This window comes from Colletotrichum destructivum, chromosome 10 (assembly GCF_034447905.1).
Source record: "Colletotrichum destructivum chromosome 10, complete sequence".
Taxonomy (NCBI): domain Eukaryota; kingdom Fungi; phylum Ascomycota; class Sordariomycetes; order Glomerellales; family Glomerellaceae; genus Colletotrichum; species Colletotrichum destructivum.
This window is the reverse complement of record NC_085905.1, coordinates 19,437-33,589: the sequence shown is the minus strand read 5'-3', so window position 1 is coordinate 33,589 and position 14,153 is coordinate 19,437. Positions and strand designations below refer to the sequence as shown.

Sequence of the window (14,153 nt, the reverse complement as noted above, 5' to 3'; positions counted from 1 at the left end):
AGACAAAGTTTCAAACTAGAGACAAGAACCTAGCTAGAGTCGTAAATTCCGGAAATGGCATCAGGCCCGGAATTGTAGGAACCCGCCGTGACCTTTGAGTCAGATGAGCCTACCAGCCTGGAGTGAACAGCCAGGGTAGCTTCCTGATAGGGTTAAAACATTCAATCATCTTACTCCGTACTAAAACATATTACAGATTAAATAGTTGTGCCTACTGCAGGTATTACCTAGACGGGATCGTACCTTGTTTGCATAGATAAGACGTTAGGTTAGTCTGCTACATAAGCTTTAGCACTAACGACATTTTAATTATTATAGGCAAGCATAGGGAGGAACACCTACTATTAATCTAATATTTTATTAACTTACCTGAAGCGGACTCCGCGGCCTCAGGCGCACTCGTAAATCCGAATTGGGAAATAGAGGGAGGCAAAAGCTAAATAGCTCTTAAGTTCCATCAGGTCCTGTCAGTCCCATCCATGTGTCAGGGGCAATCCTGGCCGCTGCCTCCCTATTGACGACAGTTCTCTCTAGGGCAGCCAAGTCCACTAAAACTTTTCCAACAATAGCAAGGGACTAAGACCATCAATCGCACAAGCAATGCGTCGCAAGAACTGAATGATGGTGTGGTGGTTCATTCATTAATTAATTACTGCGTCATACAAGTAAGTGTGGATTACGCAAGATAGCAAGTTGTTTCACGGCAAAGGTCTTCAACCGGTAATTATATGTCCGAGTGTTACGAAAGGCTGCGATGTATCATTCTACCCTGTCTTACACTCTTTCTGGGTGCTTTCGGTAATTCACAAAGCCCGGGTTCTGGAATTTCCCGTCCGAAGTAGCCACCTCTCGCACTTCATCTCGCCTCTTCCAGCGGTTCTGAACCTGCTGGTCGTAGCATTTCCTCTTACTCCAGTTCCAAGATGGTAGCCTCCAGGGATCACTTCTGCAGTTTTAAGGAATCCTTGGCGGCGGCCACGTCGAATGGCTTACCGTTTTGGTCTCGGTCCCAAAGCCGCTGCGAGAATCGCAAGCGAGCTCGTTAGTGATGGTCCCGACGGTCTGCAATGTGTTTTTGTCTGTCGTCAGCTTCGTCATCGGGTCGTAAGATTCGGGTCGTAACAAGTCCGTCCGCGCCTGGTGCCTTCCACGGTTTCATCCTAAACGGTTGCGTCTCAATCTCTTCGATGGTCACTTCGGGCATCTGTACGGGCGACCTCTGCGGCCGCTGCCCTTCCTCTTCTATCGCGTTGAGGAGAGGCGGGAAGAACATCGACAGCGGGTCCCCAGCCTGCTCTTCCACCGTGCTTGTTTGCGTTCCGTCTGTCCCGGTGAGATAGGGTATTCTGTCAAAGATTAATCTTTCTTCGGCGCCGAGGTAGTTGGCGGCCTCCCAGATGTTGGTGTTTCATCTTAGCCCTGCACGTAGGCAAAGATCAGTTTGGCTGAAGTAAAGCGGACGGCGCTTTACCTCTCTTACGTATTATAATAGGTAGGTAACAGTTAAAAGTGTAGTAGCACAGAATTTAAAGAAGAGCTGTATTGTATGTTATAGTAGGACAAAAAAGCTAAGAAAACAAGCAAAAGCGGCTATCATTCTAAGCAAAAAACCCTCTATCACCGTGTAGTCCTGCTTTCTAACTCTTAGCTTTGAAGCAAGACCAAAGAAGCCTAGAAGAGAAGTACAAGCTGCTACAATCCTAAACTGTCAACTCCAAATTCTGCCGTTTGCTCTATGCCTTTGCGTAGCAGTTCGAGTCAAGGGGAGCTCCGTTGGCGTTGCACTGCACCCTAAACCTGCAGTTGTTTAAGAAAACAGGTTGAACCCCGCCAATACCGGCATTTGCAACATAGCCAGAGCAGTATCTACCAAAATTGGTGGTGACCATGCTCCCCCCGAGGTTTTTGCAAGATTTTTCTGTGGCGGGTATGTTGACGCTAGTGTCGGCATTGTGGCAGCGACAGAATTCGTAGCTGGAGCAAGCCGAGCCCAGGGTCGAGAGGAGGGTAATAATAACAGTGGGAATCTAGAGGTAGATTTAGCCTACACACTTTGCAGATACTCCTGATCAGACTTCCTACAATGAGCTTCATGGTTTTTCAATATTGAAGGTGATGAAATTGATTTCTTTGGAAAGTAGGACTTCAAAAAGGTTGTTATAAAAGCTGATGAATGTTTCCGATGATGAATGTTTGGTTGACGATGAATGCTTGGTTGATGAGGGATAGCAGATACGACTTCTTATAGATTTCTAACCATGATAGAGGCTTGGTTTTCTTCTATCGCTGCAAGAGTCACGAGTCATATGTACGGTATTCCATTCCATGCTTATTGCTTACACACATGTAAGATCAAACCGTTTGACAGCTGGTGTCCCAAGCAAACAAAGTTAGAGATCTCCACAAAGTGGTTTGCCCACGTTCCACCATATTAACTGACTGAACTACGCAGCAATAGTGGAGATGCTCTAGGCCCTACCACGCAAGTCAAAGATGAGGTCTTTACCTAGATAAGACAGAAGCCTCTCTACGCTAGATAACCCCCCTGGTTTAGGCTAAACACTATTACAAACGAAGCCTTTAGGGTCATCTTCCTTGCTGCAGAGGTCTCGCCCTTCAGACTATTGAACTAAAGCGGCAGGTCACAACTCATCAATAAATAGAGGACCCTCATCCAACACAACCCTAGCTGCTAGGGCCACCACTCGAGCTAGTACTGCAGCCAACAGGCATTCTGTGGCAACTGCAGTAGACCTACCGAGTTATACAAGACTGAACCCTGCAGAAACAGGCCGCCTGGCAGCGGGTCAGTTGCGCGTAGGCGGGGCAGTCTTATCCCGAGCCCCGAGGTCGCAGGTTCGATTCCCACATAATTATTCGTTTTTTTAACAGCTCTTTATGTAACAGTGTCTCTACATAAGGCATTAACGTCTAACACTGCTCCTACATCTTAAGGACGCCAAGTCTTAAATTATATACTGCATTACACAGTCAACACATGCTACATCAGCAAGCAGTTCAAGCATTGCGTGTAGGTGTAAGTAGGAAAGGGGGGGGGGGGTAACACACGCCTACGCAACCGTTTGCCCTAAAGTCTCGGTGCCTCTTAGGATGCCAGTGTGACGACTTAGGTTAGGAAGGTAAAAGTTTTGCAAGGTAAAATAGAGAAAGAGTCTTATCTATTGCTTTAGGTAACTAAGTTTCTAGAATCCAGACCAATGTACAAAACCAGGCTAGTAAGAGCATCTCATAGCATCCTAATGTAGCTGGTGCTAAGATAAGAGAGTAGCATTAGAATATATTTAAGTTGTCTTTAAAATAACCTCTTGTAGTCGTTTTCGTTATCGTTGTCGTCGTTGTTACAATGATTATCCAATAGCAAGATTCCTACAAAGGCCCACTAGTTATGTATATAGCCATTCCTGTTAGATTAACAAGGGTAGTTAGTAATAGGCTAACTGTGTGTACATTAGCGCGTCTCTTAAGTAACTATTGATCTGCTTGTGCTTTTTAGCTGCTCCATGCTGCCAGACTAGGATGGTGCCCAGGTAAAAGAAGTATGTCCATGTAAGCTTCGGTCGGAGAACCTGTTTCCAGAACTTGCGTGGAGATACGACAACGTCAAGCTCCGATTCGCCAGCTTGCCCCCAGTTCTTCACGGACAGCCTCTATTCCACATTATGACGTATCGTAGGCTCGCTGTCATACGACCGTTCTGGCTCACAGTGAGCATATGGCACAAATGTCAGGACACTTCCGGTAGGTCTAAGCCGGCATCTTTGGGCTAAAGTTGCAGATTCGGACGCTTATCTGTCGAAGGGAGAAGTGTTAGGAATATCGTCGCTTGTATTGTCAATAACTTCGATGGAATCTATGGTCACCCAAGCGTAGGGATCGCTGACGTGAATTATTATCGCAAGTTTGATGTGATCACCTTCTGCCATATTCAACAAGCGACACTCTAAACCTTCGACACGATTCCCTGGTCTTCTATGAGCTTACTAGCATGTGACATGACAGCATGTGGAAGAACCACAGATTCTGTACATTGAAAGACTTAGCAGTACTTCATGCAAGTGGTACTTGTATCCATTTTCAGCTAAAAACCGGCTTACGCTGCAGCCACTTCCTAATCATTGAAACGTAGAGTTAGTACAGCGGTGTACTTACATGCCTACTCCACATGGGAAAGAAAGAGCGTTTAAGTCTGAACTAGAAGACATTAGCTTAAAACTGGATCCGGTCCTGCTATAATATGTAAGCGAGGCGATGTGCCGGCTAGCGATTCTTCCTAAGGCGAAATCAAAAAGCCATCCTAGGTTTTAGCAGTCAATCTAGACTATAAGACTTGCTGTGTCTGTTGATGCTGTTGTGCTTAACACGTTGTAAATAGTAGCGTTCCATTACCTACATAAAGACTGCATAGGGTGTGGCTGGGCTGCATATTATCAAAACAGGTGACGTGTCAATGCTAAGTCAAGTTTGTAACTCTATCCGGAGCTAGATATGTCTTAAAGCGCTTCCTAGATGCATCAAGCGACACTGTTGACCGCTCCTGCAGCTCTTATTAGCCTACATGCTGCACAATTGCAACCGTTGAGGGCTTGTTTAGGCTGAATCAGTAACTGTATTGTATCCACTCTCTGTCAGCTGTACTTTCACTCTGCGCTCCCTAGAAGGACGTAGCATCCCTATGTTTATACAGCCTCCAGCCGTTGCAATTAATAAATATATAAAGTATTTACATCTTACGCACTCTTTACGACTATGTCTTCTTTATCACCAAGCCGCAAGCAGGAGCCAAGCAGTATGTAATTGCATCTCCCGTTTTTTAACACCCTGTTCACTCTAAACTCCCTTCTCCCCTCCCTCTGACGACCGCAACGCAACCCAAGTCGCTAACCATTTCGTTCCTGCTCCTAGAGCTAGATGCCTCCTCCTCTGTGCCCGAGTCGCAACCTCCGCCCGACAACGTTGGTCTTGACGAGCGCCGCAATGCCCTCTTGGCCATGTGCCACAGCATCATCCGCCTTGGCCCTATGCCTGCCGCCTAGAAACCTGCCTACGGCAGCCACAGCCCGACGGAAACTATTGACACGCTACTTTGTGCCCTGCACACCTTGTGCCAGTCCGTCATCGCGACAAAGGATGATTTTGACCCTGAGAAGCGGGTTGTGAGCAGGCAACATGGTGCTTAATCGATTATCTACTGCCATCACGAACGAATACCTCGCGGGAATTCAGGGACGGAGGTCACTACGCTCGGGTTGGACTGGCTGTTGCTTTGCGTCTTGTCTGTCTGATTCTTTGCTCTATGCGCTATAAGCTGGTCGTTAAGGTTGCTACGGCTGCTAGGAAGGGGTTATGTGTCTTCAGTTAGGGCCTCCTGCTGCTCGATGATGCTCAAGCTGAGAATTCAGAAATCACTATCGAGCTTCACAGCCAACATTTTTAAAGTTCCTGAAAAGCACCATTCATTTGTGCATTACCTGCGTTGCTCCTCCTACCTTCTAAGTCTCCCTTTGCTGCCCACAAACTCCCGGTAACACTCTCCTTTCCATACACAGCGACTTGATGTGCAGCCAAGTCTGGGGAGAACTTCCTCCCATCATCAGTATAATGTTCCTATACATGTTCCCTCCCCTGCCTGCCTTGTCGCTCTGTCTGGGCTTTTGGTATTAGGGTAGTTTGAAGTTCAAACCCCATCTAGCCTACATCTGCATCGCCCGGTTCCAGTCTTCCGAGTTTTCTCGACCTCTGTGTTCCCTACTTTTCCCATCTTTGGCTTTGTCTTGCGTTTTGGCTTTGGCCGTGTCCTGTCTCTTCTTCTTCCTTGACTTTTCCTGTCGCTTCTCTTGTTCGTGCACCAGTCCCCTGGATTAGGTCAAGTCTCCCTCTCTGACATGCGTTTGTTGTAGCAGATCGTAGATATGTCCCAGCCCTCGTCTACTCCGGCTTTGGCCAACGACAACGTCCCCTTTTCCGTCGACAGGCACCCGGGCGTCCGCGCCGCTCGCGACCAGCTCCACGCCGCCTTTGACACCGCCCAGATGGCCGCCAGCAAGATCAGAGAGCTTTGGAACACGCTCCGGGCACAGTGGTAGATCGCCGGGCGGGCCGTCTACGCATCCATCCCTATTACTCCACTTCAGTTTTCATATTCTCGATTCGATAGCGGAAGTTGTTATAAGCACCGACACCAATTGCGCCTTTATGTACGATAGCATGCAAATTAATATCAAACTATATGTCTTATTCTGTTCCATCCAAATGAGAGCTTAGAAAATAGATTTCCGAGCCGCTCATATGTTGTGCTAAGCATTTAGGGTTAACAAGGACTTTTTAGAAAAAAGTCTCCAAGCCTGCGCTGCACGAAAGTTCCAGCATAGCAATAGCCGTCAATGGCAAGTCGGGGATCGGCTCTGCTATGCCGTGACACCGAGCACTAGTGCGGTATCAGGCCAAAGTTTCAGCCCCCTGTCAGTTGCCTTGAGATTATGTCAGCAACACTACTTTCGAGATCCTCAAGCACATCTTTGGCCATTGAGTGTTAATGCTCAGCGTTGGCCAGCCCCACACTAGCTGGTAGGGAAGGCTAAACTTACCCGTACCACCACAGCATGGGTTTTAACGAAGTGCTCTTGGAGTCACGCCTCAAAATTGGGGCCGCGTACATTTGGAAGTCCTATCATGTAAACCTCGGCTGTGGGTCTGGACCCATATCGTTTTGCGGGCCCGGGATAGCAGCGAAACACTCCTATTGACTTATACGGTGCAGCCAATCACAGTAGTCATGGGTCATTCTATAGTGGGACTTCACGCCTACGTTCCGATGTATTGACGAGCTTGTGGAGAAAACCCAGCTTTAATCTCGAGAAGTAGCCTTGTATGCCACCACAAGAATCATTAAGAATTGCAATTCAAAACAGCGGCTTCTTATAAAAGCTAGGCATTTACCCAGCACTTGGTATTCAGCGGCCACTACTTCAATACCCATCTTCACATAAAGTCGTTATATTTACTACGTTGCCTTGTCTGTCAACACTGGTACTTGTCCTCCTACGACCGAGCTTCATTTATTTCAACATGGTGGGTACCTACCTGAACCTTTCTCACGGATCATGTGTTGGGGTCTTCTCAGCAGTCCAGGATCTCGGGCTGCCGGACTTAGGTAGCTGATATCAAGTCTTGTAGGGCAATTTTCTCGCATATATACTAGCATTGCTCTTCCCGCCCCTGGCAGTCTTTTCCCGCTGCGGCTGCGGCTCTAAGATGCTCATCTGCACCTTGTTGACGATCTGTGCTTTATTACCTGGCTCAATCTGTAAGTCGATATATCAGGAAGCTGGGCACTTAAAAGATGTAAAATAACTTGAGAAGATGCCTGTTTCGTTGTTCATCAGACCGGGAAAAAAGAAAGGGGAGATGGAACTGGGGCCTAATTCGGAGTTGTGAAAGATAACATAATGTTATGGAAGGGGGGTTGGAAGGTAGAATGTAATGTCATAGACATTCGAAAATAGGTGGCCGACGTCCTGCGGTGATGGTTTGCTGCAATCTCAACTTGAGCCTGTCCATACAGCGCGTTGCATATCTTGGCCCCATATGCCAGCTGGCTTTTCTAGTGTGAATTTACAGAAATGTTGGGTTTCTCGATGACATCGTCAGCTAATAAACACCTCCGGCTTTACATGCAATGCTATGTATTTTATAAAGCAGGTAATGAAGTTTAGATATTGGACAGGATTAAGTTCCAAGGGAACCGCTAGTTAAGCTGACATACACACTCCCGGACCCTGGAATATAATACAAGTATTACAGCAGAGTGTACCGGATATTTATACTGTAATCAATATCTACGAAAGACCCCCAAAAACAGCATTTGTCAATAGGGCCAAATCTTTCAGCTGCCAAAGTTCCGCCCTAAAACCCAATCTGCACATGTGAGATGAGTTTTTACACATTTGATCATTTATTTTCTCTTGCTCATCCTTGCATACATCAAGTTGGTACCCAGTTCCTATTCCAACAGAACAAACCACGTGCGCTTCTGAGGGGTGTATTCATCTGTTTAGCGGTAGCTGCACGCGCGTCTCGGAAGAAAATTCTCTGCCTATACATGACCCGTGGACCACCACTTCTAAAATCTTCCCCATTCCCATATCCCCCCAAGTACCTTTCTAGAGCCCAAGAATTGTCAATGCTAGAGCTGTGGCGGCAAGGGAAAGTCCAATGATCGGTTTTGTTGTCCCAGCAACGCCTTCCACCTTGACGGCCTCTAGAAGTATGTGTGGAGTGTAAGGACCCGGCGTCGTAGAGTTCGTTGTTCCATCCCAGCAGTACTTCAAAAAGCAGTCACGGCACACCTCAGGTACAGTGGTGTTCGTCCTTTCCCAGCTACGAGACATGATGGCACATGCAACGCACGTTGGCCACTGCGAGTCAACTGTAGCGTTGCCCCTCGTGGCGACATCATACCCGTTCCGAATGATGGCATTCCGAACATCAAGTTGGTAGGTTGGAGTGAAGGTCGACACGTTCGAATTGAATACATAAGGCGAATGGGGGAGGTAAACAATAAGTGGCGCGGTGCTGTTGGCAGTCAAATTTCCAGCATCGCACCCGAACATGGTAGGACGGGAGTTTAGTCCCAGGTTGATGAAGGTGTTTACATCGGGTACCGGAGGGAAAGTCGTCCCGTCGTCTTGAAATAGTGAACGCTCGTAAGTGGCCACCATTGCGGTTCCATTTGGCCAGTTTGACCCCCGGGGATCTAGTGTGTCGGCGGAGGAGTCGACGGCAAAGATGACATCAACTTCGCGCGAGGGCTGCAGCAGAGGCGTGAATGGGATATTCTGGAGGTCCTCGCCGCCGTCGACAAGAGTGAATTTTTTCGTCTGTGCGTTTGCATTCGTTGCATTATTCCAGTGGTAAAATGGGTCTGTTACCAAATTTAGTCGACGCTGACAAGTGATGGTGTTTCATAGGACCTACTAGGTGACCAATCGGCAACATCCATATGGTTTTGATCCAGCCCGACAAGAACGCTGGTCACCGCATCCTTGAATATGGCTGGAACCATGTCTGTGGTATTGATCTGAAGCAGGAACTGGTTGAATAGTGAACTCGAGGTTCCAAAGACAAAGCTTAACTCGTCCAAACCAGTCACACATGTTCCGTCAGACGCGATTTCGCCGGCTTCGAAATTGGATCCGACATATCGAAGAGGAACAAATCCGACAGAGTCGAAGGACCCCAGTTCCCACGGTGTAAATTCATAATTGGTGGTGTTGGTTGAGAACAGGACGGACTGACCTTCTTGGCGCTCATCAGCCACGAGGATTGGCAAGGGGAATTCGGCGGCAGCAAATCCAGGGTTGTTCTGGATTGAGGAAAATGTGGAAACTGGGACGGATAAGCCAATGTCGAATGCAAAACTTGGTATTTCAAGACTTACTGGCTTCCCCAGACGAATTAAGCAGTTGGAACGACAACGCCCGGCCCCAGAAGTCGGTGAGAGTGGTATTGAAACCACTGTCAACCTTTGCGGCAACCTGGTCGGCGATCGCTCCGAAATATGCTGCAGCATTCGAACCATCAGTGGCTCCCATGTCGGGCCCCTCAAAAATCGAATTCTGGAACTGCCAAATCGAGGTCGAATCATCCGTGTTGACAATACTCTGCACCGTGGGGAAGTCGTTGGCGTAGAGAGAAGACACGAGCCATCCACCACCAGACAGACCCGCGAAGTATGTTGTAGACTGCAAAAGACCCCCGAGCTGACCCACACCGGTAGAGCCAGGCGTGCGCTGATCGTACGCAGCGATGGCTCCGGCTCCGTTCATGAGAGCACGCCACCCGCCTCCCGACACAGCAATGCCGATATTGGGCAACATGGAGGTATTCTTCGCGCCGTCAAAATAGGCGTCCGAGTCGAAGCCGGTGATTCCAAGTCGCTTGACGAGATCGCGCAAGGCAGGTATAGTATTGTTGCGCCGCTTTTGAGTCCAAAGCTTCTCGTCCACGGAGAGGGACTTGAAGTCTCTGATCGTGGGCCGGTCGTTGACGGGACAATCGATGGTCGCGGTTCTGTAACTATTTGCTGTTTCGTCAGATGTCAGTTGAATTTGACTGTGGCAGTAATTCTGGCTGAGATCACTTACCTGACGCCGCGAAGAGCAGCGTCGGCGCAGTTGCCACCAATAAGGGCAACCCATTGAGCATCATTGCGAGAAAGAAAGAGACTGTAGCGACAGACTTGGCTGGGAAACTCTCAACCTTTTTCCTCAAAGGATGGCTCGCTATATATATGCTTTCTATTGGGATTTGTAATCGGACTTTGGGTCTTACTATTGTTTACTCTCCGCATGGCCTCGCACCCCGTGGTGTGCACCATCCCTTCAAATTTTGCCATGGCTCGCTCCGAGGGACCGAGGCGTGATGCAGAGTCCAGAATGTTATTCTAGTTCATGTGGAAGTCAATAGCTGACATCATATCAATTGATAGCGACCACAATAGCCAATGGGCTGGGGTTCTCCCTCTCCACTGTGGATTATGAAGGCAATCGGCCAAAAGACGAACCTTTGAGGCTCACTGAATCGCATCACTGACTCCATGATTCGTGCCCGCAAAAGTTATAATTATGGTGGAGCCTAATACTGATTACCTTCTTTCGAATAGCGTGAAACATGGTGCGTGGTAGAGCCCTTGCTTTTACGGTGCAGCCAATGAGAGACGTCTTCTCTGTGCAGCTCCGATCATGGTTATGCAGGGCAGGTGTGCTGGAAATTTATCGGCCCTACCGTGACCCACAGGCGGGTTGAGGCTTAGAAGGCCACTGCCGAGCAAGCACCCTCTCCTATTTTAATTGCTTGTGAGTGTCCCAAACCATGTCCTTTGCGTTAATAACAGCAACTCTCGCAGGCCTGTCGTATTGGCCAGGGAGGAAACTTCTGTCTCCTGTTCCATGACATGAACCTGCGACGACTTGACGTTGTTTCCAAGATGAGTGGCACGATGACTATCCGGACGATGTCGAAGTACACAAGAGCTTATGCCCCCAAGGTCAGAACAGGTTGTCTGACATGGTAAGTGGCGCCCCATTCACTGTACATCATCACTAAAATACAACACGGCTAACCGTATACATCCATCCATAGCAAGTGAGTGTCTCTATCTCATTCGTTGCTTCGTAATTTTGACACGGTGCGTCCAAAATCAGGGTTCGCCACGTGAAATGTGACGAGGCCAAGCCGACTTGCAAGAAATGTGAGTCTACTAGAACCCATTATTTGACATGTCGGTACCAACCAGAAACAGGCCAGGACAGCAAAGTCGTATGCGACGGCTATCTTGCAACGGAAACTAAGCAAGTCCCACAAAAGAAGTCACGAAAGACGCGCGCGCCCTTGAAGAACGAGATGTTACGTCTCGTACCTTTACCTCGTGTATGCCTCGATCCTGATACCCTACGGGATCTCACAGACCGAGCCTTCTTTCACCACTTTCGAACATTCACCGTCCCGGATCTTGCACTGCCGCCCAACTCCACTTGTTTCTGGGACCGGCACGTTCTGCCCTTGGGCAATGCTATCCCGGCTGTAAGATATGCCGCCACAGCTCTCGGTGTCGCTCATCGATCATTCTTACTGGGCTCTTCTGACCCTTCGGCACATGACACAAAAGCATGGCTGGAAACTATTGCTGTTCAGCAGTATAACAAAGCCATCGGCCATCTCCTCCCAAATTCAACCTCATGTGGGGTGATGGACGTTCGAACAGTTGTGGTCTGTTCTCTGTTATTCTACTGCCTCGAGAACATCAAAGGTCGTGCAGATGAATCCATACAGCACTTAAGATCTGGTTCGAGGCTAATTCTTTCTCGTCCTCCTCATCCCTTGGCCGAGACTGGAAAGGCAGGCGCCAGTATGGACGATTCCATGGGGGAGATCGCTAGTCTTTTTGCCCGCATTGGCGTTCAAGCGTCTCTGTACAAAGAAGACGAGGTGGTGCCGGATCTCAGGGCCTATATGAAGCCCGTCACTAGTGACCCGGATAATCCATCGCAACCTTTTCGCGATTTCACTGTCGCCCGAGACTTGCTTGACAATCTCGATATCGATCTTGGGACATACACCAATAGGGCATTCGTCCTAGCTAAGACCTACAAGGATACCATCCTCTCAGAAGTAAGCTCTGAACTACCGATCTATTTTAACGGATTCGACCCAGGAGCTGCCGTTCCACGCAACAACGCCACTTATGGCCCGTCATATGCCGATGGCGTCGACATAGACCCCGTCGTCGGCAGATTCAGGATCTGGAGACGGAGATTCGATAAGACGGTCCAGCAAGCCGAGAAGAGAGGAGCCACAAAGCGCGAATTTCAAAGGATGGCGATGCTCGAACTGCGGCGGCGCGTATGGGAAACTCTGCTCCAAGAGGTTCCTAGCGGATCACCCGAGCAAGCTGACAGGATCCTCGACCAAGCTGAGCTTGTCCTACGGTCCTTCTCGAAACATCCCACCTTCACCCTCGGGAGCGACATCTCGCCATCCGTGTCATTTATCTGCTTTTATAGCAATGATGAGAGACACAGAACACGGGCACTAGATATTCTCCGATCAGTACATATACGTGAGGCAGTTTGGGACAGTGGTAGTATGGTCAAGAGAATTGAGCTACAATCATAACGGGCTGGCCCCGTATAAGGCCTTGTTGAACATTGCGGTCTGGATTATACTGTTACAAGAATGTAAGTGTTGGTATTACAGGATACCTGTATAGGTGGTAAATTGAACGAATAGCAAAAACTGATACTGTATTCTGTAGATGTGTGTAGAAGGACAAAAAGAGAGGCAGCTAGAGGAAGCAGCAGATGTAAAGATATCGTCGTTGGCGGCCTAGAGGCAGAATCTCCGGGCCTGACTGCTGCTGCTTCCTGCAGGCTAACCGCCTGCCTGTATTCTAGCTAGGTAATCCAACACTAACAGGTTTCTACTTTAGTTGTGCTAGCGCTGCTAGAATACAGTGTAATTATTGTACAATAGAAGGGTAAGTGGTAATTGAAGTAGACTATTAATTACTGCAGAAAATGAAGAAATCGAAGAAATCGAAGAAATCGAAGAAATCGAAGAAATCGAAGAAATCGAAGAAATCGAAGAAATCGAAGAAATCGAAAAAATCGAAAAAATCGAAAAAATATCTACCTATACTACCTACATTCTATTACAACAGCTAAACCCTGTTTACTACATATAACTTATCCTTCTATTTATACTATTGTAGTATTAGTATATTACAGTCGGCTTTCTATAGTAGTGTCTATTAGCAGAAGCTAAGGCAATAAGGCTATTAAATAGTACTGTAAGTTGTGCTAAAAGGATTAGGTCTTTAGAAGATATAGTAATTAGTTATAACGTAGTTCACAAGTGAATGAATCATACAAGTAAGTGAATCACTTCTTATCGCTAAGTAAACCCTAAGTTCTAACTATTTATTAAAAGCGAATCTTTAACTAAAAAAGGTCTAGTTTTTATTGTTGTATAACGATAAGACTTAGATTCTAATAAGTAATACTTTAATAATAAGCACAGTACTATATCTCTTATAGATATAGATAGACCCTTATCTAGCCTTAAGATAACAGCTTATCTTTATATAAAGAGATTAAAGTAAAATAGAATTTATATACTATTATATTCTAAAATATAACTCTTATCGCTATATAATAATTAAAACTAGGTCTTCTATAGCTTAAGATTCGCTTTTTAATAAATACTTAGAAATTAAGGTTTTCTTAGCAATAAGAAGTAATTCACTTACTTATATAATTTATTTACTTGTGAACTACGTTATACTTAATAAGGGGCTTATAATATTAGTTACTAGTAAAGGCTGCTAAGAGTATCTAAGGGGATAATTATAAAGTTAATTGCTAAAGAGCTATAGAAGTCTATTCTTAAGTCTATCTAAGTCTATTCTATACATAAGTCCTATATGCTTATTGCTAAGGTTCTAGCTTACACCTAATTACTAGTAATCTAGGTGTCATATAAAGTAATTACTTAAAGTAGGGTGCATAAGCACTTACGTTGTAATTAATTGTACTTATGCATAATTAGTTGCTTACTTCCTTATCTCTATATAACCT

The 14,153-nt window shown here is 46.8% G+C and overlaps 3 protein-coding genes across 3 annotated transcripts; 1 reads left to right on the top strand and 2 right to left on the bottom strand.

The window, feature by feature from the left end:
- Positions 1-1,733: 1,733 nt before the first annotated feature.
- On the bottom strand, positions 1,734-2,094 carry CDEST_14266 (uncharacterized protein; the record flags this gene model as incomplete). Its single annotated transcript, XM_062930422.1, has 2 exons — positions 1,734-2,027; positions 2,083-2,094. The coding sequence occupies 2 exons, from the start codon at positions 2,092-2,094 to the stop codon at positions 1,734-1,736; spliced, it is 306 nt and encodes a 101-aa protein (XP_062786473.1).
- Positions 2,095-8,180: 6,086 nt separating this feature from the next.
- CDEST_14265 (Putative lysophospholipase, catalytic domain, Acyl transferase/acyl hydrolase/lysophospholipase) lies at positions 8,181-10,217 on the bottom strand (the record flags this gene model as incomplete). Its single annotated transcript, XM_062930421.1, has 3 exons — positions 8,181-8,941; positions 8,995-9,405; positions 9,458-10,217. The coding sequence occupies 3 exons, from the start codon at positions 10,215-10,217 to the stop codon at positions 8,181-8,183; spliced, it is 1,932 nt and encodes a 643-aa protein (XP_062786472.1).
- A 755-nt stretch (positions 10,218-10,972) lies between these two features.
- CDEST_14264 (Putative zn(2)Cys(6) fungal-type DNA-binding domain, fungal transcription factor) lies at positions 10,973-12,693 on the top strand (the record flags this gene model as incomplete). Its single annotated transcript, XM_062930420.1, has 2 exons — positions 10,973-11,088; positions 11,223-12,693. 2 exons carry the CDS (start codon positions 10,973-10,975, stop codon positions 12,691-12,693), a joined length of 1,587 nt encoding a protein of 528 aa, XP_062786471.1.
- Positions 12,694-14,153: the final 1,460 nt, after the last annotated feature.